The sequence below is a fragment of the Gamsiella multidivaricata genome (genome assembly GCF_025024155.1).
Source record: "Gamsiella multidivaricata strain RSA 2152 chromosome Unknown BC939scaffold_97, whole genome shotgun sequence".
NCBI lineage: Eukaryota > Fungi > Mortierellomycota > Mortierellomycetes > Mortierellales > Mortierellaceae > Gamsiella > Gamsiella multidivaricata.
In genome coordinates, this window is record NW_026251805.1 from 47,704 (window position 1) to 72,896 (window position 25,193).

At 48.4% G+C, this 25,193-nt stretch overlaps 6 protein-coding genes across 6 annotated transcripts; 5 read left to right on the plus strand and 1 right to left on the minus strand.

Moving 5' to 3' along the window:
• Positions 1 to 2,985: 2,985 nt before the first annotated feature.
• BC939DRAFT_466435 (uncharacterized protein) lies at positions 2,986 to 7,120 on the plus strand. Its single transcript, XM_051557642.1, has 10 exons — positions 2,986 to 3,291; positions 3,444 to 3,611; positions 3,706 to 3,749; positions 3,856 to 3,919; positions 4,029 to 4,142; positions 4,221 to 4,322; positions 4,430 to 4,753; positions 4,865 to 5,139; positions 5,235 to 6,424; positions 6,520 to 7,120. The coding sequence occupies exons 1-10, from the start codon at positions 3,091 to 3,093 to the stop codon at positions 7,035 to 7,037; spliced, it is 3,000 nt and encodes a 999-aa protein (XP_051407348.1). The 5' UTR covers positions 2,986 to 3,090; the 3' UTR covers positions 7,038 to 7,120.
• A 64-nt stretch (positions 7,121 to 7,184) lies between these two features.
• BC939DRAFT_334701 (uncharacterized protein) lies at positions 7,185 to 10,289 on the plus strand. The gene is made up of 2 exons (XM_051551625.1): positions 7,185 to 7,494; positions 7,578 to 10,289. Exons 1-2 carry the CDS (start codon positions 7,283 to 7,285, stop codon positions 10,231 to 10,233), a joined length of 2,868 nt encoding a protein of 955 aa, XP_051407349.1. The 5' UTR covers positions 7,185 to 7,282; the 3' UTR covers positions 10,234 to 10,289.
• Positions 10,290 to 13,679: 3,390 nt separating this feature from the next.
• BC939DRAFT_466453 (acyltransferase-domain-containing protein) lies at positions 13,680 to 15,905 on the minus strand. Its single transcript, XM_051557643.1, has 6 exons — positions 15,245 to 15,905; positions 14,958 to 15,091; positions 14,838 to 14,856; positions 14,603 to 14,710; positions 13,929 to 14,507; positions 13,680 to 13,836 (listed from the first exon to the last, which is right to left on the minus strand). The coding sequence occupies exons 1-6, from the start codon at positions 15,700 to 15,702 to the stop codon at positions 13,767 to 13,769; spliced, it is 1,368 nt and encodes a 455-aa protein (XP_051407350.1). The 5' UTR covers positions 15,703 to 15,905; the 3' UTR covers positions 13,680 to 13,766.
• A 2,031-nt stretch (positions 15,906 to 17,936) lies between these two features.
• On the plus strand, positions 17,937 to 20,952 carry BC939DRAFT_466456 (kinase-like domain-containing protein). Its single transcript, XM_051557644.1, has 5 exons — positions 17,937 to 18,404; positions 18,525 to 18,686; positions 18,790 to 19,640; positions 19,739 to 20,128; positions 20,228 to 20,952. The coding sequence occupies exons 1-5, from the start codon at positions 18,278 to 18,280 to the stop codon at positions 20,903 to 20,905; spliced, it is 2,208 nt and encodes a 735-aa protein (XP_051407351.1). The 5' UTR covers positions 17,937 to 18,277; the 3' UTR covers positions 20,906 to 20,952.
• Positions 20,953 to 21,005: 53 nt separating this feature from the next.
• BC939DRAFT_466459 (uncharacterized protein) lies at positions 21,006 to 22,835 on the plus strand. The gene is made up of 3 exons (XM_051557645.1): positions 21,006 to 21,807; positions 21,918 to 22,168; positions 22,285 to 22,835. The coding sequence occupies exons 1-3, from the start codon at positions 21,216 to 21,218 to the stop codon at positions 22,615 to 22,617; spliced, it is 1,176 nt and encodes a 391-aa protein (XP_051407352.1). The 5' UTR covers positions 21,006 to 21,215; the 3' UTR covers positions 22,618 to 22,835.
• Positions 22,836 to 23,555: 720 nt separating this feature from the next.
• On the plus strand, positions 23,556 to 24,600 carry BC939DRAFT_466462 (uncharacterized protein). Its single transcript, XM_051557646.1, has 2 exons — positions 23,556 to 23,806; positions 23,918 to 24,600. Exons 1-2 carry the CDS (start codon positions 23,735 to 23,737, stop codon positions 24,404 to 24,406), a joined length of 561 nt encoding a protein of 186 aa, XP_051407353.1. The 5' UTR covers positions 23,556 to 23,734; the 3' UTR covers positions 24,407 to 24,600.
• Positions 24,601 to 25,193: the final 593 nt, after the last annotated feature.

The window sequence follows — 25,193 nt, forward strand, 5'->3', positions numbered from 1 at the left end:
AGGATACTTGCCTGCTCACTCGTTGCTGTAAGGATCCCCCGTCTCTTCTTAATGAAGGCGCAACATTCTGTCCTGGAGAGTAGTGTGCCACGACATATTCTGATTGTTGTTTCTCCGCAAAATAGGCGCAGAGGCCAACACTCGTCCTTTCGCGGAATAACATGCAATGGTATGGAATGAGTAGTTGAGGAGGGGGGGTGATCGTGAGAAAAATTTGTTATGAAGGCGTTCAGGAACAAGGATTTTGAACACAGGGCAAAGCACGTTCACATTCCCGTGGATGTCTTCACGGATCGTTGTTTTCCTTACGCAGCACTCCATCATGGCGTCGTAGTCGAGCGTGTGACATCTTCCATGTACTATCCAGAGAAAGGCCCTACTTGTTCTTCCCCCTATCCCCCCATCCGTCATTTTCTTCTCTTTTTCTGTTGTTCGCTAGCAGCAATGGTGCAAGAAAGTGCTCTCCTAAGCAGTGGGATGGATCGATGTCGCTGTTGCGGTTTACATCCCATTCACGCAGCAAGATGAGGCCCCTCCGACGCATTGCATCCAGGTACCAAAGTATGACTCCTCTGCTCGGATTCTTATTGGTCTTTTTGCCCACCGTTTTGTTTTGCATGCTCGCCAGCGTTTCTTTAATTTTATTGTTTGTCTGCTTCCCCACAAAAAACCTTTTTTATTACTATGTTAGGAAACGCGATATTTTCAATTCATTCTTTACTCTTTAAAAGTTTTTGAAGAATACTTTCGTAGGCAGGCCCCACTTTTGCACCTCAGCAAGACAGCAATGTAAAGTAAGGAATAAATGACTCTAGAGTAGTTTGTTAGCGGGAGTGGAGACCAGAGACGAGAAAATAAATCAAAGTCAGATGGACTGTGACCCCGTAATAGACATACAAAGAACCGGGGAGCTGTAGGCTATTGATCGATCGCAGGGATGAACATTGGGCGAACCCTGACTGGCATGAAAGGAGAGCGTAGCTTTGGACACACGCAACAAAAGACGCCTCTTTTCCTTCATCCCTCGTCTTCTCCTTGGCTTTTTTTCTGCCCAGTTCCCCAATTTGTTTGTGGAACAGCGCTTGGATCGCATCCTTTTTCATTTCCGCGGTCCTCAACCTCAAAGCCCTTGCTCTCCTTGGCATAGTCTGCTCCGAGTCGGAGGCGAAAGCATTGATGTCGCCATAGTCAGAAGCCATAGCTAGTCCTTATGAGCAAACATATGACAGCGGTGCCTTATTTCAGGAGTAGACCGGCTAAGGGAATGCACCGGAGAGTAAGGTTCCCGAAGTTGTCCGAGTCATATGCCGTAAAGTAGTGTAATGGTGTCGCCGATGGTCCATGCTTTTTGAAGGACTTTGAATAGGGAAGAGATCAGCGAAAAAAAATAAGAGCAAGTATATTCTTGGAGAGACAGACAGGAACATAACGGGACCATAGTCCCTTGAACACATTTCCATCTCCAACATCATATTTCTGTCTTCTCTTTTCTGTCTTCCTCTTTCTCTCTTTCTCTTTCTCTTTTTTTCTCTTTTTCTCTTTCTCTCTCTGCGGAATGCTTGTTTTTGAATATTGTTGGGTATTGCGTTGTGAGAATAGAAAGAGGGGGAGGGGGGAGGATGAAGGGGTGAAAAGGTGGCCCGAGCCAGGATTTCTCACTGTAGCACCATGGAAGATTTTTTTTTATGTACTAGTGCCTTCGTTTATGACAATTAGTTCTCCGACTTCAAATGTGGAGTTTTGCAATTTCCTATGATGTTTGGCACGGATTGTTGGATGCAGATGTAGATGCAGATGAGGATGGTGTAGACTAGACAATTTAGATGTTTCGCACCCAAATAGAATGGCCTAATAGAACTGGTTAGTGTCGGGGTTCGTAAGTGTTTCCCCATTGAATAGAAGTTGTTCTCTGGCGCCGGGTTGATGACCACAAATCGTAGTGATGTGTCATAAAGTGCTCCAGCGCCGTTGAGGAGGACGGAGCAACGATTCACATAGCTCCTATGCTGTGAATAATCTATGGCCTGACTATGTGCTGTGGGTATGCATTTTGACCAAATTACTTGGTCTCTGTTGTCGAGTGCCTGCCCGCAATTGTACGACATATTGCGCTTGGACCATTCCCATTTCCAACGACCCCAACAAAAAAAAGAAAAAAACTCCATAAAAAGAGGAGACATTTTACATTAAGCAACAAGCACTCTTTACAGTAGTCTAGGCTGTTTAGGATGCTTTCCCATGGGAAACTGGCGGTGCCTGTCTAGACAAACAAGGATCTGGGAGGTTTGATCTCAGCTTGATTTGGGGAATTCGTGCCATGCCTAGACTACGCCAAAAGCGGGGTGTGGAGAAGCCAGCCGTCTTCAAAAGAGCAAAATCAGCGCAACAAAGTCAGCGACGCGGGCGAAAGACCTCTTCCGGACCTTCCATACTGGAGAAGTGTTGTTACGGTCGGGTACGGGTGTGTGTATAGCAAGCTCACGAAAAGAGAGAAAGACAAATTAGGAGTTTCTACGTCGCACAGTAGAAACCATCGTCTCTTTTGCTGGTGTCCTTCGCGACGCGTTTGTCCGTCTGCGTGTTACTGTTAAATTGCGGACAACGCATGAAAGTTGTGCTTCCAGACACAATAGTTACACTGTACATGCTTGACTATTTTCCAGCTCGATGTTTGCAACTCGCAAGGCTAAGAGAGGAAGGAATCGGTCAAGTGATATTATGACACATCCATTGTTTTTCTTTTTAAAAATCCTCTGGGGTCTGCTTCAGGCAAGGGAGTCGCATATACGTTCTGTCAACCATTGCGCGTGGTAGAAAAGTTGAAGTGCTTTTTTTCCCCCTTGGCCTTGGAGGATCAAATGAATGGGGCGTAAAACAGACCCTCGTCCACGGCCAATTGACCGACAGTCACTATTTTCCGGTTAAGGCACGCCACCAAAATTGCCGCGCCAGTGTATGGGTGTGTGGTCGCCTCATCGCTTTTGTCATGCTTCGTCTTGTTCCGTCCCCTTCTCTCATCCTTATCCGTGCCTGACGCTGGTTTCTCCCCCTCCTCTTACGCCCGTCAATACGCCGCCGCCATCTGGCACAATGTCGCGCCCGGAAGTCGCAAATGAACTGCCCCAAAACACAGATCTTACACGCCCAGCTAGCGACCCACTCTTGAGCCCTGGTCCTTCCACACATGAGTATGCAGCACACCCGCATGAGCAGGACGGGGCGGTGAGCCCTCTTTTCGAGAACGTTGTGTTTTACCTCAACCCCTTTCTCGAGAAAGAAAGGTTGGCAGAGGTAAGTCTTGGTTGAATGCCAAAGAGACGATCTCTCGCCTTTTGCCACTCTGTCTCTTTTTTGATTTCCTGCTTATTCGTCAATTGACGTTGTACGCCGCCAATTTCCATCCATCTATTCTTTATCTTATTTTATTCTTATTTTTTGACCAGTTGGACTCGCTGCTATGTGAACACGGCGCATCAAGGTCCCGTTTGTTATCGACCGAGGATAGCGACGAAGGACAGAACAGCATCGCAAACCCAACACATATCATCACCGACGACCTGGATCTCCCAGACTATAAGCACGCTGCCGCAAGGGGTATCCAAATTGTCAAGGTACGTCTCGTTGGTCAGAGCATTCTTCAACAGGTCACCTGCGATTGCCCTGACAATATCTGATATTTGATCCCCTCCACCTATTCCTTACTAGCCGGATTGGGTCTTGCGATCGGTGCGCGCCCACAGTTTGCAAAAGTAAGAGGTGAACGGAGACAGAGAGGATAGTTGACTTGCATTTCCATCCTCTTATACTCTCCAAATGTGATATCGATGATTGACTTTTCGTGCTCGTTGACGATAGCCCAAAATATTTTTCTCCGAATCCAGCCATGATGTTTTCCGGGATCATACTGGCAACGACAGGTGTATGCAGCGTTCTTATACGACGGAAAGACGAATGTTCTTATCGCCATGAACAGATCAACGTTAATGTGCAGAACCTGCTTTTTTTTTTTTCTTTTCAATTGGATTTAGCTGCCACAAATTGATCGTCAACTTATTCGCGATGCTGTCGAGGATTACGGTGGACTTTATACGTCACAAATTACGTCCGATGTCACACACATGCTTGCTATCACGCCGGAAGGAGTAAGTGTTTAAGTCGTTGTTGCTCAGTCATGGTCGAAGGAAATGGATTTTTAACCTCAGGGGTTGTGCTTATTATAGGAGAAATACGACTACATTATGGCGCACCCAGAATTGGAGATCAAAGTCGTGCTTCCGCATTGGTTCCAATTATGTTGCAATTTGAAGCGAGTCATGCCAGAGGTATGCTGAAGATTTTATTATTTGTGTTGTCGCAGTCTTGGCGCGGGTTTTGTACACTGGCGCTCATTTTGGTTCGCATCGTTTATCCTTCATGATTATGCCCATAGGCTCCATATGAGTTTCCCAGCCCACCCATGTATGATCCAGACTACGCCTGGCAGGAGCCACCCACAGGTTTCGCACCTCAACTCTACTCCAACAGTCTCAAACCGGTCACTGCTTTTCTTCAAACGCCAAATGACCCCAGCAACCGATTCTTAGAGGGGCTACATATTCTATTGGGAGACGATTTGGCTTTTATTTTCCCGGAAAGAAGAGCCAAACTTGAGGAAAAAATTGAAGCTGCAGGTGGCATTCTTGCAAACGAGTATTCTGGCGATATTGTAGACATTCTTATCTGTCGCTATCGTTCCGGGACCGCATATATAGGGGTGAGAGAGAATGCTTTTGCACGCTGATACTGTGTTACTCTACAGCTATTCGTGCCTTTATTTAAATCTTTTCGGCTAACACCTCGTTCTTCTCTGTTTTTACATTTGAAGGCTTCTAGGGACGGCAAGATTGTTGGGTCGGTCGATTGGCTGCTTCATGTACTGCAAACCGGGACATTACCTTCGCCAAAAGCGTGGTTACTCCATTACCCTATACCCCAAGGATCCATCGAAGGGTCATCTTCACTCGTTATCACCATATCCAACTACACCGGCCCAGTCCGCGAATATTTGAAGCGCATGATCGTTGCAATAGGAGCAATTTATAAGCCGACGCTGTCGAGTTCAGAGTCGCCGGAGCCGACAACGCATATCATTTGTGGAAAGTATGTGGCAAATTTCACCAAAGCTCGATGGTTTTTTATGCTTAATATAATGTGTGTAGTACCCGGCTAAAAATGCATTCTCATTCGTTTTACAGTGCTTCGGGTGACAAGTATGAAAAGGGCCATGAGTGGAATGTTAAAATCGTCAATCATCTATGGCTTGAGGAGTGCTTCCAAGCTTGGACGTTGCAAAGTGAGACCAAGCCGCGCTACATGTTGTTTCCAAGTCCCAACCAACTTTCACTCGTCTTTGGAGCCAAGCTCTTACCAGAGTCAGTGGAGGATTGGATCAATATCGCTGAAGATGAGGAAATCGCCAAGAGCGGAGTAAAGGCAAACGGCGACATAGAGACGTCGCCCTCAACATCCAAGGATAATGCTGACCCATCAAAATCCGTTCAGCAAGAACAGAAACAGGTTTCTTTCACTTTCGGCGAAGCGTGGTCAGGACCCTCGTCTCCTGTTACTTCGAAAGCGGCATATATAAAGTCTTCTGGTGATCCAAAGCAACCGACGTCTGACATATCAACCCCAGCAACCAGCGCGCCATCCTCACCAACAATATCGCATTCAACTGAGAGTCCAGATTATATTAGCGTTCGGGGAACGTCAAAGAAGCGTGGCGCTGCACTACAAGCCAGTAAAGCACTACGAAAGATTGTTCCGGATATGAACGAGTTCCAGGAGGAGCTCCGGGACGAGAAGAAGGCGTCGAAGAAAAAGAAGAAACAGGTGGTCATGGATATGCCCAAGGACGACGAATCTATGGACGTGGACGTTGATGAAGCTGCAGCTGTTCCTTCGTCGACGAAAAAAGTGGGCAATTCTCCAACAAAGCGGCGACGGATCAGTATGGGTAGTGTCGACGAACGAAGCACTCCTGCGGGAAGCGGTGACGATGAAGATCAGGAACTTGAAGCGAATACAAGCAGCCCTAGAATGCCATCCAAGAAACCGAGGAGAGCGGCAAAATCAGAAAAGAACAAAGATCGAGAGGATTCTGCCATGGATACTTCTGGTACAGTAGAGCAAGGGGCCGGGGCAGCAGCAGGAAAGCTGAAACGCGTGCGGTATATCACAACGGGTGTCAAGGAGCAGAGTGCAGCGCAGGCCAAAGCCCTCAAGGCCCTTGGAATCATGCCAACAACCGCTGTTGAAAAGTGCACGCACTTGGTAGCCACAAGCATCGCACGAACTGGCAAGTTTTTGATAGCACTACTTCAAGGCAAGGCCATCGTTCATGAGGATTGGCTTCAAGCCTGCATAGATGCCAATGCCATTCTTGGTAAGTCGATATTTTACGTGCAATCGTTTGCACACACCGGTGTATTGCTATTTGCATCATGCCAAATTCATCCATTTTCACTTTTTTGAACAAAGATGAGGACGACTTCCGGATTAAGGATTCAACAAACGAACAAAAGCTCGGAATGGACCTTTACGAATCTCTTGATCGAGCCCGCGAGAAGCGAGTTTTTGAGAATTGCGTCTTTTACCTATCACCGTCCATAAAACAGGATATGCCGGGACTCAAATCAGTGGTGGAGGCTGGCGGCGGAAAGGCGTCGACGCTTCTTCATACTGGATTGGGATTTCTGAGGGATCGACTTGTGAAGTCCAGCAAGACCAAGACCGGTACCACGCCCGGGGTTACCAAAGGCAGGGGCGGAAGTCGTAAGAAGGACCACGACGGAGGTCATAGTTCTCATAGTGATGGCGACGATGGGGAAGATCCTCGAGAGAAGGAAGGGATTGTGGCCGTGGTCTCGAGCGATAAGGACAAGGACATGTGGCAGCCAATCCTAGATGCAGGCGCCCACATTTACTCACACGATTTGATATCGATCAGTGTCTTGACACAGAGGCTGGACCTTGGCAAGACGCATGCGCTCGCCTAAAGCTCACGCCAATGTCGATTGTTACCAGATGACTTTTGGCCATCAAATAAAAAACGATGTTCCCGCACGCATCAATTTTGTACCACCATACTGGATTGATTTTGGCGATAAAAAACCTGCTGACCGTTTTTTTCAAGCTGCTCTCTCATCTTTTTCGTCCTTTCACATCCCCCTGACCCTTCTTCATACCACGACTGGATCTCAGTCAACCAACGAAATTGTGAATATCGACAGAGCTGGCATACATGGACATCGATCATCAGGCATTTCGGCGGGACCAGCTCGACGGATCTTCGTCGCTGAATCCTATTGTCAATATCGAGGTATCTACGGATTCCACTACGGGCGCGAAATTTGTGTTTTGGGAAGACATCGAAACATTCTTCCCAGGGCTTCGTCACGTCCATCGTAATGGCAATATTATGGTCGCATTTATGAGAGACAAGGCCGGACAGCGGTAATAATAGCAACGTTCGACACTGGGGTGTCGCGGGATGAAGAGAAATAGGAATAAACTAATCATCGCTCATGTAACGATAGATACAACCCAGCAAGAATCAAGCACTATCCAGGAATGGTCCTCCATGTCACTACAGCTGGCTATCCACCAGCTGCACTGAGGACGGGTGGCGTCGATGAAGTGGAGGGCGCATCGCCACCAGAGTATGCTGCATCTTCGGCTGATATCTCTCTTATGGGTTCTGGAGCAGGATCACCATCTCAATTACAAGCAGCACCTAATGATGGAAAGCAGGCAATGCTACCTTCATCTCGCCCTGCAGGAGTGCCGTATAACAACCAGGAAGTTTCCAACCATCAAGTCTGGACGCCGCCATCTCCCCCTATCCTCAAGGCACATGACATTACATCAATCATTCCCCCGCAGCTCTTTATTATCCTACCTTCAAAAAAGACATCGTCGACTCAAGACTTGTCCCTAGATCAACGATTCCGCATACACTTCCTTTGTGAAGGAGGAGAAGAGATTAAGCACGGGACGCCCGGCAACAACACATCGAACACCATACCAGGCCATGTTCATCTGTGTGGCCATCCTGGATACGAACTAAATCGGCCGACGGAGTTCTTTGATTGTTACGGACCTTATGTGCTTAACATTCTGCAGAAGCTGAAGCATGGATTTCCAGTCAACGGGAAGATCGTACCGTTCCTTAAGGACCTGGAGTACGTCAAGGTGCGCAGAGGTTCATGGAATAGCGTCCACTTGATGGAAACCGCCGACGATATTGAGGCAAGTGTTGACGAAGTCATCGGTCACCTTCAGTCTATAAAAGCGGATAAAACATTTGAAGAGAAGGTTAAGGCAGGGGATTTAAACGACGATGGACGAACGGACCTGAGCAAGGTGCTGTCGTTTCTGAAGGATCTTTCCGAAAATGAGACCGGAGAGGCCGTAAAGCACAGACCTTTGGGAGGACTCTACAGCGAAGAGAGCGATGACGGTCAGGTGGTATGGCTGTGTCACCATCATCACCAGACACAGTTCGATACGGATGTACTGACACGTCTCCGGGATACCGTCCTCTGGAACGATGGCGTCTATGAGTTCGAGCGCGGGATCCTCAGGCTGACCTTAAGACCGTCGAAATCCGCAACTCCGGAATATCTACTCTCTCACCTAGGACCAGTCAGAGATGTTCGTGAGCTGGACCTTGTGCTGGAGTGGGATGCGAGTTATCAGGACCTACTGACAACCAGAGACTGGATCTTGGGAATGCAACGCCTTCAAAAGCTGAGACTGGATTGCGGCAGGCATACCGGATCTATATTGGATCGTGTCGGTCGGAACAAACGTTTGGATCCCATGGTGCATGTGTTGACGGCCAGCAGTTGTCTGCAGTCGATCGACATCATTCACGCTGAGGACCTTTTTTCAAAGTCATCCGTGTTTGCAGCCTTACATCAGACTCAAGTACGGGAGATCCATCTGGATGCACTGTTTGACCCGAAGATGCACTCGGACAAACTACGGACGATCTTCAACAAAAGCCCACATTTGGCAACTCTTACCCTGTGCTGCTCCAGCCCCAGCTTTTGTGGGACTATCGAGCTCGTCAAGGAGCTGTCTATGGATCACACGCACTTCAGGCTCCTGAATCTGTCTAGTGTTAACTTCAAAATCAGGTTGGATCGCTCAGAACCTGGATCTCCCTTGCTGGACCCGATCCGTTTCAACGAACCGCCCCTTCTCCTCGATTACATGGTTCTGGAACGCTATGGTGCTCATTTACACACGCTTTTAATCGGCGACCGTTTCAGGGACGAGGATGCGTCGGTACTCGACGCAATTACGCAGCAATCACAGAACATGAAGCTGGAGCAGATCGACTTTCATGTAGACTACAATGCGCTCACAATTTCCCGCCTCACTAGTGTAGGCAAACAGACCCTATCCAAGACGCTCAAGAGGTTGTATCTGTCTTCAGTTGACAGTCCTTCGCCGCTGTCGATTCCTTCGGCAGTTATATCGCAATCAGACCCAAAGAAAGCTACATTGGCAACCGCGTCATCTTCATTGTCATCACTCGTCCCAGAGAAGGTTGAGTTGGAGCATGTGGTATCAATCCCTACGCCTTCCTCGTCCTCGGCACCGCTCCGTATCACGTTCACATCGCGATATATGTTCGAGAAGTGGACTGGTTTCATCGGAGATATCTTTCCGTACCTGATGAGTCTTGACTATGCGAGTCCTCATGGTAACAAATACTGTCTACGACTTTATGATGGCATCTCGCACGCATCCCAGAATCAACAACTCCAGCAACATCAACACTCTATCATGCAGTCGTTCACCTTCCGTGGGACTCATTCTACGTTAAAAGAAACAGGACTCAGAGCGTTATTACAGATCCTGTCGATGTGCCCGCTACTGGAAACCTTTCAATGGCCACGAGGCAGTCTCACAGGCCCCCAGTGGGAAGAGTTGCTGGGAGCGCTGGATTACAGTCGGCTCAAAGTGTTGAACCTGAAAGGGTGCAATTTTGGGGTGATTAACTTCCCAACCCATGTGATACCCAAGGACGGCGGCGAGGGGGAAGGTAGCGATGAGAAGGGGAAGGTCGTGGTGGCTCTCGAGGAGCTGACGATTAGCAAGAGTCCGATGACACCTCATGCCAAGGAGGCGACTGTGAAGAAGCTGAAGGAGCAGGTGCCTAGATGTCGGATTATTGTATAGATCCCGACGATAGTCTTATACGTGTGGGCAACAATGAGATATATTTTTTTCTGAACAATTGAGGAAGTTGTTTGTTTTGTGTGTAGGTGTGTAGGGCATCAACTGCAATGCTGAGGCTCACACAAAACCGTCGTCGTCGTGTTCTGCCTAGTTTCTCTTGCTCGCTCTCTATAGCCCCAACAGTGCTTTTCCTTGAGTCGGGCGGAGAGACGCATGGAATTGGCAGAAAAGATCTATATAAGTGCCTTGCTCTACTATCCTATCGTCCTACCTAAAGTCCTGCTCGATAAAATTATTTTGATAACGCTTTTCCATCCTCACCTTAAAACGACTTCGCCCAACGCCACCAATTTCCTACATGTGTAAAAAAAAAAAAAAAAAAAAATTACTTCGACACATCAACTTAATAGGAAGACGAGGAGGTCTTGTATGACGATGGTTACAGCAACATCCGTCTAACTCTTAAGACCAAGACCTCGGCACATCCAAAATGCAGTAAACAGAGCAAAAAGCTGACGACTATTGTTTTACAAAGAGAAACCGTACTTCAGTAAGATGATCTAGCTCACCATTAGTTGCTTCGAATGGATATTTGAATACTTCTGATATATGGGACATGAGAAGCAGCCACTTGAGTCTATGAAGGGACTGGACGCGTTTGAGTGCTAGTTCAGCCTCGCCTCGACTCGACCCGGACATGCCTAGTACAGTCGAAGCTCGAATATCCGAACGATACACAGTCAAAATCGTTCGGATAAAAATTAGATTGATTGTATTCAGAAACTCGCAGAAAATATATACTCCTCAGTTGCATGACTCCGAACGAATGGCCAAACAAATGGCGAGTTTCTAAATAAATCAATTCATTTAAACCTAATTTTTATCCGAACGATTTTGACTGTGTATCGTTCGGATATTCGAGCTTCGACTGTACTGGAACGAGCATTGTTACACAGGGCTGCAGACACTGTTGCCAAGGCAGCACATGGGATCGATACAGGACTATGGAGGCTAGACGCAACGCAGCACCATGATTTGAAATGCCACGCACAGTTTGCAACGCACAGTGCAGACCTGGACTTGAGGAGGATACTGAAGTTGCAGTCCGCGGTACGGCACCATTATCAGTGGACATTGCAGCATCGAACGAGGACCTACATCAAGGATTGGCGGTCGGTAGCATGGGCGCCCACGCTACGGATCTTACACGATAACAACCCGCCAAAGCGCTTATACACCAGCCTGGAAGACTGTCGTTTACGTTCGCACAGGATCAAGAAGCTGCATGGAGATTTGCCGACATTGCAGGCGATGAAGAAACGACATCCAGATACCTACCAAACGGACATATGTCGTAGGTGTGAGAGGGAACCAGAGACGAACGATCATCTTTGGCGTTGTTCAGCTACCTTGTGCGACCAGCGACAAGAGTGGAGGGACGCGGTGAAGGAAGTGGAGTTGAATGGATATCGTGCATGGAGACAGGCAGTGCGAAAATGGGAACAGGAGAGAGAGGAGGCCGAACGGAAGGACAAGCCCTTCACTGCGACTTGTCCCAACTTCTCGGCAACAGGAACGAAGGCTATCTGGGAGTCAATGCAGTGGATTCAGGGGACGGCGGAAAGGCGAGGGACATATCGGGTTGCGGAAGAAGAGGAGCCGGAGAGTGAGGCAGATTGGGAGGTCAAGGACTTATACCGAGGTTTGGTGCCAACGGGACTCATTGAGACCTGGAAGCAGCTATTTACCACCACTAAGTGGATTGCGACGATCATGGTGACAAAGTTCGTGAGCAGGATCGAAGAATTCGGCAGGACCAAGATATGGAACAAACGATGCGAGGACACTGTCGCCTGGGAAAAGTCAGTTGGAATCACCTTCATGAGCAAACGCGCCGGAGGACGCAACGGTGATCGGGGACACCAACGTAGTGTTGGTGATTTCTCTGATTTGAAAGGGAGACGGTTACTTGCAACGGAGATCCAGGAAGGTAGACGGACCGCGGATTATAGGGTGCTACAGCATTGCTTGGGGCGAGGGAAGTTGGACATAATGGAGGGGTTATTCGGTTTAAAAACAACTTTATTAACATTGGATCTGGATTAGGAGACGTGTATCGCGCAACAGGTCACGCAGGAGTTAGGTTAGGCTAGCTATGCGACATGGGTTATGAATTTGACGCCTCAAGCCAACATAGTTGGTAGGGGATGCGGCTCTGCCGTGCATGGAAGGCATCTATGGCTTCAAGGCCTTTGCGGACCATGCGTCTTGTGCTCATGGGGATTTATGTTAATAAAAAAAAAAAAAAAAAAAAAAAAAAAAAAAAACGAGCATTGTTACACAAGAAAGCACATGCATTGCATGGAGACGATTTCGAGAGGCCATCCCTTGAGCGCTTTGAGGAACAAGAGCAGCAACAGAACCCTTCGGCTCAGGAAGAGGACTTTTTCAGAACCGAAACAGCGCAACTCTACAGCGACAGCAAAATGCAGCAGGGATTCGACGATTTGGCGCCAAAAAAAAAAAAAGAAGCCTTTTTAACCACATCAAGCACCTTTTCCATTAGAGGATACGGGCTATCTTATGAGGACACTATTGCCCGAGCCTGCGCGACGTCAACGATTTTAGCCTACTAGGACCCAATCCCGGAGACACCCGAGCCCGTCGTCAACCCTGAGACAGCTCATTTCCCCGTCAAGCCCAAAATCATAATCTCGCCCGAGGAATATCCAGATCGGTATCCTCTCAGGACCTTTGAGATGAACAGAGCCTCAATCAGGCAGCATTTCCTCGAACACATCATTGGTACCTGTCCTAGTTTCCGTGTTTTCAAGGTCTTGAATGCCTCAAGTTGGATACAGGGACTATAGCGCCGTCGTGGAGTACATGGAGGACATTCGACCAGACGTTGATTTCTCAATTAAGCCACGCTACATATTCATGTAGAGTATAGTCGCGATAAATCGGTAGCTTGACAATAAACTGATATATTCTTCTTCTGGGGGAACGAACGAACTGTAGCTATCAAGCGCAAAAAGTACACACGAGCAATAGAACGACGACGGCATGAAAAAAAAAAAAAAAAAAAAAAAAAAAAAGGTCTGATTTGAGACCACTGCTTAATATATAATACCGCGCATCTGGCTTTGTGTTGCTGGCGTGATGTGTCTTCAACGGGGATGGTAGCAGGCTCGCTGTAAGGGCGAAACTCGGAACCAGATGATTTATGAGGAATCGCCCCTAAGGGAGAGAAGCGACGAGACGCCCTGACCGCGGTTACAGGCCTTCTATGTCCGATACAAGAAGCTGCAGTTGAACGGCATAGTAGCCCACATAGAAAAAATTCGACCAGCTGTAGAAACCTTCATCAAGTGGCATACAGAAGTGTAATGCAGAGCAAAGCGGCGCAATGAAAATGATTCTAGGCAAAAGACGGTGCTTGAACACGCATAAAGAATTGATTGCGATATGATGATTCGGCACTATGGGTGCCGTGTTCTAATGATTATTGGTGTATGCTCTAAGTTGATAGTCTAAATTTCCTCGATCTTCACTGTGGCATCTCTATGTTGCGGATACAGCTCCATGTCGGGCGATCTCCACCTATGGTAGGTCCAAGATATTGCAGAGAGTAGGTCAGAAAATGAAATCACTTTGCCCCAGTCGAGAGCAGTAGAGCATAGACATGTACTTACCAACCCCATCCGGCAGGTTTAATCCACCACCACCGGCCCTTCTTGATCCTGTCTTTCTCTATCTCATCAGCATGCTCTTTCTGTAACCGCAGTGCCACTCTCTTCAGCTCGTCCAGCGCCTCGTACACTCTCTCTGTTATTTTGACGCGCGCCTCGACTTCCTGGATCTTACCCTCCTTGTACTCCTGCATTAGTGTTCCAAAATCAATTGGCTCTCCAAAGACGATTGTCAGGGGCAAGCCCAACTTGGGGAAGATGGGCGAGTCGTTGTTCGGGTACAGTCTCAGGATATCCTCCATGCCTAGATGATAAATCGGGATTACGATCGGGATCTCTGCCTCACTCATGGGCTTGCCTCCGTCTGCGATGGGTGGTCCTCCGTACTCCATCAATATCCTGCCCACGCCCCACTTGAGTCGGATGAGTTGGTCCGACTGGTTGATCTTTCCTTCTGGGAAAATGTGGACCCACCGGCCGCTCTTGAGCAGATCGATCGACTTGTCTACAGCAGGCTGATAGATGCCGTTGCCTCGAATGATCGGTACAATTTGTCCGAATCTGAAGAACGCTCCAACGGGTCTAGGGCAGTAAACAGAAAGTGTAGGGTTTAAGAAAAAGGGATCATATTGCATCTTACGCTTGTACTCTTATGAATCGTTGAATTGTGCACTCACTTATTGGGGTAACAAAGCTCTTGAGCTCCCAATGCATATCGAATGGTCTTTGTGGGGTGAAAAAAACACTTCCATGGTAACGCCCCCCACAACAGGGGGTCATCGGCACTAAAGAACAGAAACAAGATAATCCTTGTTATTTGTCTTTTCCCCGTGTTTCTGTCCCGTTATGACCAAATAGTCGATTCCGATCTTGTAAAGTGCGCAGGCTTTGTGTCTCTCGCTCAAGACTTACGTCGAGGCATGGTTGGTAACTATGGACACAAAAAGGAGAAAAAAATTAGAGGGAATGTACAGACCAGATCATCATAGTGATCGCATCCTCTTCATGTACATTTGAGCTTGCTTTACTTACTTGTGAGGATCGGTCTTGTCCGGTGAGGATCGTAAAGGACTTTGAGGAATGGGTTCATGTTGTAAACTCCAGTGTAGGCGCCGAATGTCATAAATGTCTTGCTTACTGCTGCTACTCCACACATCACCATGGTGCTTTTCTCGCAAAAAAAAAGAAAAAGAAAAAAAAAGAAAAAGAAAAAAAAAGAAAAAGAAAAAAAAAGAAAGAGCGAGAATAATAGTCAGTCCATCGTTCTTCTCAAAAAGTCATATCGCACGAAACGGCGGCTAGGATAGTGTGTACCATACCTCGCGACATTCCACCATCCCTTTTCCGGCGGATTGTAAATCTGATAAAAATCATGAATATGATCCACATTGGTGCGTGGATAGGCGAGAAGAATGCTGGACGGATCGGCCCTGAAACGGGGTGCCCACTTCAGATCTGGATTATGTTCAGGTGAAGGCACGAAGGGGAGATGCGGCAGGGGATTCTGCTCTAGCCTTGGTGATGAAGACGTTGCTGTTGCTGAGGATTGTGACGATATATGGTCCCTGGCACCTGCATTGTCGCTAGTGCCTAGTTTTGAGGTCGCAGTGCTGTCGTCAGCTCCGGTGGCAGGCCATTGTGTCGGAAAGGGCGTTGATAGTGCCTTGGCAGGGACGGGCGCTGGTCTGACAGAGATAGAATTTCTGTCGTCGTTGTCGTCCTGAGGAACGTCTGTGGGACTTGGGGTAGAAGGGGCTCGTGTGAAGAATCCTCCCATCGTTCGAGGTCGAGGTCAAGAAAGATTACCAAAAGGAAAGGGAGAGAGAAGAGATGGAGAAGAAGAGACGATGCGACGATGTAGGCTATGGTCCCCAGCAGCAGCAGGCCAGCACAAATAAATAGCACACAACAAACGAGGGCCCAGGGACCAGGCGGGGGCAGGAAGGAGGCAGGAGGGACAGAAGAAAAACAGACGACGATAGTTTTCGTCATGGCTCTCCTTCGGATCCTCTCTTTTATTTTTGTCCGTGCCCAAATGATATCCCGCAGTCACGGCACCCTCATTTTGGTGGCAACGAATCAAGGCCAATCGGCGGGAGGATGCGCTCAACTTCTCCTCCTGGGGATACTTTTAGGGCATTTCAATACAAGGGGAGAGGGGTAAACGGGCAAGGAAAGGAATCCGGAGTATACCGATTCTCTGTTGCAGGGATAGTCTAAGCACCAAAACTATTAGGGTATCCAGGGCGATCAGCGAGATCAGGGCGAGTAATTGTGCATAGAAGTGGATATGAAACAGGCGTGCATTTGTTGCATAGTGCCCTGCGGCAGTGATGTGTGAAAGATAACGACTGTGATGGTCTCATAGTTTGAGAGAAGAACTGGTGCCTGTGTGTGCGCATCCAGCCTGGCACCGGATTTCATCAATATGAGCGGTGGCAGTCACGGTCCAAGCTGAAGGGCAGTTGTCTTCTGCTCTTCGACCCACTCTTGATCACTCGTTCATCGAACCACCTCGGACAAGAACTCGCCTTCAGAGGACAGGAGCACCACTGCTACCATTGATACAACGACAGCAGCTCGGACAACGCATTCAGCCTGATTCACCATACTGCCATGACGGACTCAACAACACCATCCAATCACAGCCCAGAATCATCACCAACAATCTTAAAAGCCGATTTTTCCATCACACTCCAGTCCGAAAGTACAGCAACCCTAAACGCGACCTTCCAGCGTCTCATGGATACCATTCACGCGACTTCAGGTCTCTCGATTCGGGGGCCCATTCGTCTGCCCAAGGCGAACAAGATCCATTCCCGCAGAGTCGATATCAAATCCATTCAGGAGAAGCAATTACGCGCTATTGCAGATCAGGCAAGGGTGGAACTGGCGGAGTATACGGGAGAGCAGAGGATACAGGACAATGGCGTTGTTGTTGTCTTTGATATCGAGTAGATTTGAGGGAGCATATCTTTCGAACAGTCAATGTGTCGCGTAGAACGGATGCTCAACTCTAGAAACGCCAGAAAGCAAGAAAATGGCCAGACAACAGGAGAAGAAAGCTTCAACCAGTATACCCCTGCTCTCTATTCCCTGCTGCCCAGACGTCCTCATGATCCCACCAGCCGTCCCGATTTGATTTGTCGCCCCCAGCTTACTGTCCAAACCCGCTGTCTGCTGCATGAGGATCATGACTAGGTATACCTCCACAATAAAGAAAAAAAATGGCGGGAATATTGCTGTGTTCTAACGTAATAATCGATCGTCATGGCAAGATGAGCATGGGGACATAATATAACCCGAGGCGAAGTCGAGGTCAGTTAGCCTTTTATTTTCAGGAGGACAGTTTACAAAAAAGGGGGTCGGGCAAGGGGAGAGAAAAATAGGAGATTGGCGAAAAGGGGCCCCCTGGGGGTCACCAGGGCATTGCACTATTGACCAATGACGACATGAAGTGGGGCGAGAGCACGATGTTCCGCATTGGGCAATCCAGGCGGTGGCAATGATTGCCGGCCTTTGAAGGAGGACGACATCAGTGGGGAGCAGCAAGTGTGCAATAGGTGATTCCTGACAAGGCGACAAGTACTGCCTGGGCACTGCAATCGACATAGACCGAACCTACACGCTCCGGTCAAAAGGCTCGACAATTCAAGACTACTGGATCTCTCCTAGATGCACCATGGTTGAGCTCACTCAAGCGCAGGCCATCGGCTGTGGGTCTGGACGGCGAATAGCGTGATGCCATGATCCGCCCTTTCGACTGCAGTAGCCGTCCTTCCTGCGGCAAAGCAGACTGACACGCTGCCACACACATGGGAGTCTCCTTCGAATGCTCTTTACCCCTATTCCGACTGTAGTCTGCAGCACGTATTGACTTTCGTAAACAGATACAAACATCCATGCACAAACAACCATGACCAGAAGCACACTGAGATCTCATTCGCTCAGCCAACAGCTATGTAGCAGAAGACAGGGGTATTGCAACGCACTGCAACCCAACGGAGGAAGAGGGGGCGTGGAGGAGAATGAGGCTATAATCATCTTCTCCTTCCAGGCTGACATCGCCTTCCTCTCTTTCTCACTCTTTCCTTTCCTTCCTAAACTTCGACTTTTCACCTCTAAACACGCATCAATTACACTCGCCCTAACACGCTGTGCGAGGATTCAACAACCTTTTCCTCGAGCCTTTTCTCTATAGCTTAGTCCTGACGCCCTTTGCGCACACTTCAGACGCTCCCTCTTCTCATGGTCACATCCCCAATCCTTTTCAGCAGCCTTGACGCCAACGTCCCCCCTTTTTATCATAAAATATAGTCCACCCAACAAAGTCGGTGAGAAAAGAAAAAAAAATGGCAATGGCAGCAGGATACCCTCAATCGCCTCCTCCGCGCAGCACTTCACCACGACTTCAGCAACAGCCCTCGCAAATGAACTTCGGCACTTTTGCGAACCATGTGATGTCGCTCTTGGAGAATGGCAAGTTCATTACTCATATCGGTTTTCGTTCCTGCTTGAACGCGACTGGACTCTCGAGCAGGTACTGGACGCGAGAATGTGGAGACCTGACCATTCGTTTGGTTTAAATGCGCTAATTAGGCAAGACTTTCACTTTCTCACCCACAACCAAGCGGCGTATCTCCAAAAACATGATCTCGGAGCCCAAGAATTTTGAACATCTGATCCATACCGAGACCGAGGCAGAAGCAGAGCTGATTTTCAAAGAATGGATCCGAAATCCCAGTGCTGGAAAACTACCAGGTGAGTCAAGAGAAAGACTGATTATATGCACATGTATATGGAAAAAGTAGGGGGCTCTGTCTAACGCGCGTTGGTCGTTGGTGTTGCTTTCCCTCCTTTCGAGTTCCTTCAAAAGTGTCCCAGCTCAAGTTTGATCTTGTACGACAGGAGGATTCGGCGACGTTTGCCACTCCTCCCGAGACCCTCAAGGGCCCTTCCTTCCACGCGAAACTCGCTAATAACGATGTCCATAAGCGCGATGCCTCTTATGCAACCTTTATCATTGCCGACAATGATGATTCAGAGGGTAATGCCGATGGGATACCTGGCGACTGGGAGGACTTTGAGCGATCTACGATTCCCTCGCTGGGAACTGTCGAACAATCGTCTTCGACCAAAGTCTTTTTTGAAAGCTATTACCATCGCTTGCTGACCAACCCTTCAGGCCGCTCTCGACGCCGACTGCAGCTGGAACGCCAGCTCGAGTCCATGGGAATATCAGAGTCTGAAAAAGCTGTGAAGCGTCAAGAGTGGATGGCAAATGAGACAGAATACATGCGATTGATGCGCGAAAAGATTTCGGTAAACTCATTTCTTATTCTCAAAGCAATCGGCCACGGCGCCTTTGGCGTTGTCAAGCTGGTTCAGGAGAAGGACACGGGTCTGTACTTTGCGATGAAAGTCATGCGCAAGGCCGACATGTTGAAGAAAGGTCAGGAAGGACATGTCCGAGCGGAGCGCGACCTCATGACGGCTGCTTCCGAGTCGGCGGTGTGGATTGTTAAGCTGATCTATTCCTTCCAGGATGCAGACCATCTGTATTTGGTTATGGAGTATATGTCTGGAGGGGATTTGTTGAACTTGCTGATTGAGAAGGATATCTTTGAGGAGGATTTTGCAAAGTTTTATGTCGCAGAGATGGTTCTTTGCATCGAGGAAGCGCACAAACTGGGATATATTCATCGCGACATTAAGGTAACAATATGCAGGACACCTCTCACTGTAGGAATCCTTTCTTTGGGTGCCTGTACTAAACACGTCTTTCTATCACGCGTTGACACCAATCTTTTTAGCCTGATAACTTCTTGTTCAACAAGGAAGGACATATCAAGCTATCTGATTTCGGACTCGCGACCGATTTCCATTGGGCGCACGACACAGCCTACTACGAGTCTCAACGACGTGCTCTCCTGCGCAAGACCGGTATTGATATCGAGAATACGGACACACTCAGGCCACGTAAAAAGCCGGGCAACCCAAAGGCGGCCTTGGCTTGGAACCTGGATGATGAGGATTACGCCCAATCAATAGGCCGCCCACCACCCAACCAGAGCATCCTCACTTGGCGCGATCGTAACAGGAAAAAGATGGCATTCTCGGTTGTTGGCACCAACAATTACATGGCACCAGAGGTTCTTCGAGGTGCAGGATACGACCGCGGATGCGACTGGTGGAGCTTAGGGGTACGAAAACCATCTTTTATGAAATACTTATTTCGCATCTGAACCCGACTTCCAGGACGTTGCATTGACGCTTATATTTGTATGTTGGTTTCCTTTTAGGTTATCATGTTCGAGATGCTGTACGGATATCCACCTTTTATCTCCAAATCCCGTCATACGACCCGTCTCAAAATTATTAATTGGCGCCAAACTCTCAAGTTCCCTGCAAAGCCTAAGGTCTCTCGCGAAGTCCAAGATTTGATCGAGAAACTGATCTGCGAGAAGGAATTCCGCCTCGGTCGTAGCCCGCCTGTACAGAATGTGAATAAGCGCTGGTCGACCGTGTCTCCCCATTTGATGCAACAACAACAACAACAGCTGAACCATAGTCTAAACAGCCAGGGACTGGGCGATGCTTCCGAGATCAAGAGCCACCCGTGGTTCCATGGGATCGATTGGGCTAACCTGAGATCGCAGCAGCCACCGTTCAGACCAGCCTTGAAGGATCCAGCGGATACACGGTACTTTGATGAGATGGTGGATGACAACCCCATGGCCGCACCGGAGGGCGAGGAGAGAATCATCCGAGATCCGCTTTTGGGCAACAAGAATGAGGGACGGCGGTTGCTGGATATGCGCAAGAAGCTGGCATTCGCGGGATATACCTTCCGGGGATTCCATGCTCCCGGTGGCAAGAAGAACAAGGATGCGGATCCATTGCATGGGCTCAAAATCCATCCCAATGCGTGGGGTATGGGCGCGACGGACTCTGTACGCCTGAGGAGTATGAGTCTGTAGACGTTATCATTTATTTCCATTTTTTGTAATACATTATTTGCACTCCATGTGTCTTTGGCCCTCAGGGACTACCTCAGTCTCGAACATGCGCGAGAGATACCAAAACTTCTGGTTTTGGGAAATCGATTTTTTTGGTGGCAACATTTGGTGGCTTCATTGGCTGGCGGTAAACACAACTCTTCGCCCTTGCTCTTCAGCTGTGCAACATTGCACACCTACACCTTCGGCATCTCTACATAGAGTCATTGGACGAGTACACCAGCACGTCAGGAGCACAGCAAGCGCAATATAGATTTAAGCAGGAGCAACCATGGCAGCAGTAACATCAGGATCGGCTGCTTCTCTTTTGACACAATCGCTCAAATCGAAGTGCAGGTTCTCGCTAAGATCAACTTCCTGCCTACAACTGGCTCCTTTGCGTCTCCTGCCAACCATGCCATCAGTAGCACCCACAGCTCTATCAGGACATGGAGTTCACACGACAGCTCTACGGGGAAGGCAGCCCCCAAACTGCATTTCTTATTCTCAGCAACATAACTCATCATATATCATTCGCCCCTCATCCGTCCTTGTAAGCAGTCGTCGGAGCATGAGCGGCGTCAGCAAACCAGGAAATAGCGACCAAACCTCAGGCAACAATTACGGCCCAAAGAGCACATTCGTCACAGGTTACAGCTGGGACGCAGTAAAAAAGCCAGCTGCATCATCTTTGGAGGCATCCTCGGCATCGACTTCGACTTTATCTATTGGAGGGGCTTCAACAAGAGCGACAATTGTGCCCGTCAACATGGCAAGAACATGGGATATTCCAAAGGATCGGACTGCAAGCGACCAGGAGGACAAGGAGAACAGCCAGTCCAATATTCAAATGAATCTTAAGAAGCTTGAAGCGATATCAAAAGGTGTGCGACGCAGATCAGGACAAGAGGCATGAGACGTAGCTGTAGTAGCACATCCTAAGAAGTACACGACATTGACCATCACCTTCTGTTTCATTTTTCCTCGCATTTAGTCACAAAAAAGAAACTGGCGTACTCGCCCTACATTCTGATTTCTCAACTCCCCTCAGCCGTTATGCCAGACGACATCAAACGCATGGCGATCTCAGAAGGAAGCATTACTGATATCATCTACCATCGGAATCAGTTCATGGAGTTCCAGAACCGCGCAACGGTCGTCTTTCGCTCTGCGACGGATGCTGTTGAGTTTATTGCGCAAAAGTATGGCAAGTTCTTAGGTGGACATAAACTCAACATGAACGTGGTAAGCATATACTCATATGGCGTGCCCTCGATGATCTGCTGTAGTGCTGAAGCCGACAACATCACCTAGTTAGCAAGTTATTACGCAATTTATTGACAACACTATCTTCCCAATAGCTGGATCCATATAACCCTCGGGACAAGCGCTTTATCCCACCACAGTTGTCGCCGGAACCTCTCTCAGGGCTGCTAGTTCTTGTCTCTGGGCTTCCGGCTGCATCACGTCCGGATAATCTGCGAACAGAATTCCGTCGGTTCCAGCTGATGGACACGACTGAGGCTGCAATCATCCCTGTTCCCTCAAGGCGAATGTCATCGACCTGCCAGTACCTGATTCGACTATCGAGTCGATCCGAGGCCTATCGGTTCGTGAGGACATATCATAAGACATATTTCCAGCAGCAGGAATTTAGAAGGAGGTGCCCCATCCGAGCGACTGTGATTTATTAAATGGTTCACTCTTCGATAGAGACATAGAATAAACGATATAGAGAAAATCCACTACGAACGTTATCTGCTGTACCCACTTTTGAGTGTTTCCTAAGTTTAGGTCGTAGACTAGCTATACAAGCGTCTAGATATCTAATGTCGCGACTGCATAAAAATCCGTTATTGGAACCCTATCAAAAGAATGTGAGCTGGGCATGTATGCACTACGTTTAGTTAGGGTTCTGTCCTAGAATAACTTACAATCTAGTTCCATTCCTCTAGAAGCACCCGCGTGAGACAGCACAGGCCAAAAAAAGGCCTTCAAGGCGTACTTAATCGAAGCGGGTCCATGTAAACCGAGCCCGCGAGAGAAGAGAAAAAAAAAAAAAGGCACGTAGGAGTTCATATCGCGTGCGTTTTATTCAAGGTTAACCGAGCATTGTGGTCTTTATGATCTTCGTTATCGTCGCCATGGTCCTTCCTTAGCTTGATGTGGACACGGAAAACGAAAGCTATTTTAAACCTCATTCGGCCTCATACAGTCTAACAAATGAACCAGAGAACCGCACCCGAGGAAGGATGGGTAAGCGGTCGTAACGTAGTCTATTTGCAGCTCGTAAAAAGGAGTTCAATTAACCTCAGCTGAGAGGGGCGAATGCGGGGTCATAGGCAATGAATGTATTGAGCGATGAAGAAGCCAAGGGGAGCTCGAGAAACGCTATTGCGAATTATCGAGGGGAAGGAACAAAGATGCACAAGGACGCGCTCTTCAATAGGCAGCTCTATGATTAGCTGCGTATAGTGTTTATACAGAGAGCGCGGAACCTGGGCCTCGGGTTCGACTTTACATCACCCAAAGATAGCACGGTCATTGCAATCCGTATGGACACCTGGGGTCCTTGGTTCTCGTTTCGTGTATAGAAAGATACCGTCCGAGAGGTCCTCTTTCAGTGTCATCGTCCGTATAAATACGCCGAGTAGTAATGCAGCCCTCGTCTCTTTCCCTTTTATTCTAAACTTCTCCTAGTCGAACCTATTTTTCAGCACTTACTTCCTTTGAGAACCGCTTCTCGTCTTCCATTAACCTCCAATTTTTCGCCAAGTTCAAGAAAAGACATATCTTTCATACTACCTAATCATGAAGTTCACAACCACCCTTCTCATTGCCACTACGACTCTGGCGGCCTATGTCAACGCAGACATGATTCAGGTACAGCCAGAATGACTCCACTTTCCTGACCATCCACCACTCAGCCTCATGCCCATCCTTTCATCATCGCCATGCTAATAATCAAATATACCGGTGTACAAATCTGACTAGATCAATAACCCCACAGCCGGCACGGTCTGGACGGCGGGCGTCTCCAACTTTGTGGGATGGACCGGTAACTGTGCATCGATGGGCGAGCCTGCCAAGAACGTCACCGTAATTCTCAATACCGGACCATCTGATGCGGTGCGGTACGTCGCGACGTTGGGCACTCTGGACTGCTCCGGATCTAGTACGCGCACAGACCTCACGGTGCCTCTGAGCGTCCCCACAGGAACGTACTCGATTGTCGTCCGCACTGATCCCCAGTTGAGCTACACTAATATGTTCACGATTAACAACCCCTCCAGTCCTGAAGCCGGTACATCGACAGCGCCTTCTTCGGCAGCTGCTCCACCAGCCGCTGACGGCTCTGGATCGGCCCCTGCGCCCACGGCAGCTTCGGCAGTTGCTCATAATGGTGGAGAGAACGTGAAGGCGAATGCGATGGCTGTTGGGCTGGGAGCTGTTGTATTGGCTGCATCTCAGCTATTGATGTAGACAATAGGAAAACACGTCTATATACAATTCATCTACTAGCAGCTCATTGCAACCATCCTATAAACCACATGGCGTTCGACCAAAGACGAAAATCGCAATGTTGAGAAATGCGTTATGCGCTGTATGACATATCACTGTCCGGATATGATTTTTTTTTTTTGTCTGTGGGCGTCCCTTTGTGATAGAGCTAAAGAGAGTGAAGAGCTGCAGATGTGTTCCAAGGGAGTGTATTGTAGTTAATAGATGGGCGCTATCTATGATTAGCACAGCATTCTGTTGTTCGCAGGGGCACAAGGCCCAGGCGTTTTTCCATTTCCAGCAGGCAAACCTGACGAGCCAATGGGGGAGGAATATCTGCGCTCTTCAAGAAACTGAGTGTGTGCGCAGTCGTGCTTTGACTTTCCATGAAGGGGAAATGGGCGGGCCCGCTGTATAGAGCGTTCTAAATATGGGTTTCCATTGAGTGTAATCCCTCCTTTCGTCAAAAACGATTTAGCCCGATCCGATCCATTCAACGTTATGGGTGCATTGATTACCCAAGGGTCAGGTCTGGATACATACCGATCCGATCCATGTTGATGGAGGAGCAATGGGAAAACGGCGTTGACCGTATCTTAATTTCAGTATTAAGATCATGGCCAAGCAAAATTGTGGTCGCGAGTGCAATTGGGGTGCTGCTGCGAAGAGGACGTACATTCTATGAACAAGAACACGTTTTTTGCCAAGAAAGCATGACAAAGAGGAAAGAGCAGTAGGACGTGGCACGTTAATCGAATTTATTTCTATG

Excerpts from the sequence above, each read along its gene's own strand:
- BC939DRAFT_466462 (XM_051557646.1), top strand. The coding sequence starts at position 23,735 with ATGAAGTTCACAACCACCCTTCTCATTGCCACTACGACTCTGGCGGCC. Across the intron at positions 23,807-23,917 it reads TCAACGCAGACATGATTCAG|ATCAATAACCCCACAGCCGG; the intron begins GTACAGCCAGAA and ends AAATCTGACTAG.
- BC939DRAFT_466453 (XM_051557643.1), bottom strand. The coding sequence starts at position 15,702 with ATGGGAGGATTCTTCACACGAGCCCCTTCTACCCCAAGTCCCACAGAC. Across the intron at positions 15,092-15,244 it reads GGATGGTGGAATGTCGCGAG|CACCATGGTGATGTGTGGAG; the intron begins GTATGGTACACA and ends TTGCGAGAAAAG. Across the intron at positions 14,508-14,602 it reads GAGCTTTGTTACCCCAATAA|ACCCGTTGGAGCGTTCTTCA; the intron begins GTGAGTGCACAA and ends TTACTGCCCTAG.
- BC939DRAFT_466456 (XM_051557644.1), top strand. The coding sequence starts at position 18,278 with ATGGCAATGGCAGCAGGATACCCTCAATCGCCTCCTCCGCGCAGCACT. Across the intron at positions 18,405-18,524 it reads GATGTCGCTCTTGGAGAATG|GCAAGACTTTCACTTTCTCA; the intron begins GCAAGTTCATTA and ends TGCGCTAATTAG. Across the intron at positions 19,641-19,738 it reads ATATTCATCGCGACATTAAG|CCTGATAACTTCTTGTTCAA; the intron begins GTAACAATATGC and ends CAATCTTTTTAG.
- BC939DRAFT_334701 (XM_051551625.1), top strand. The coding sequence starts at position 7,283 with ATGGACATCGATCATCAGGCATTTCGGCGGGACCAGCTCGACGGATCT. Across the intron at positions 7,495-7,577 it reads AGAGACAAGGCCGGACAGCG|ATACAACCCAGCAAGAATCA; the intron begins GTAATAATAGCA and ends ATGTAACGATAG.
- BC939DRAFT_466459 (XM_051557645.1), top strand. The coding sequence starts at position 21,216 with ATGGCAGCAGTAACATCAGGATCGGCTGCTTCTCTTTTGACACAATCG. Across the intron at positions 21,808-21,917 it reads GCTTGAAGCGATATCAAAAG|TCACAAAAAAGAAACTGGCG; the intron begins GTGTGCGACGCA and ends CCTCGCATTTAG. Across the intron at positions 22,169-22,284 it reads ATAAACTCAACATGAACGTG|CTGGATCCATATAACCCTCG; the intron begins GTAAGCATATAC and ends TCTTCCCAATAG.
- BC939DRAFT_466435 (XM_051557642.1), top strand. The coding sequence starts at position 3,091 with ATGTCGCGCCCGGAAGTCGCAAATGAACTGCCCCAAAACACAGATCTT. Across the intron at positions 5,140-5,234 it reads ACGCATATCATTTGTGGAAA|TGCTTCGGGTGACAAGTATG; the intron begins GTATGTGGCAAA and ends TTCGTTTTACAG. Across the intron at positions 6,425-6,519 it reads AGATGCCAATGCCATTCTTG|ATGAGGACGACTTCCGGATT; the intron begins GTAAGTCGATAT and ends TTTTGAACAAAG.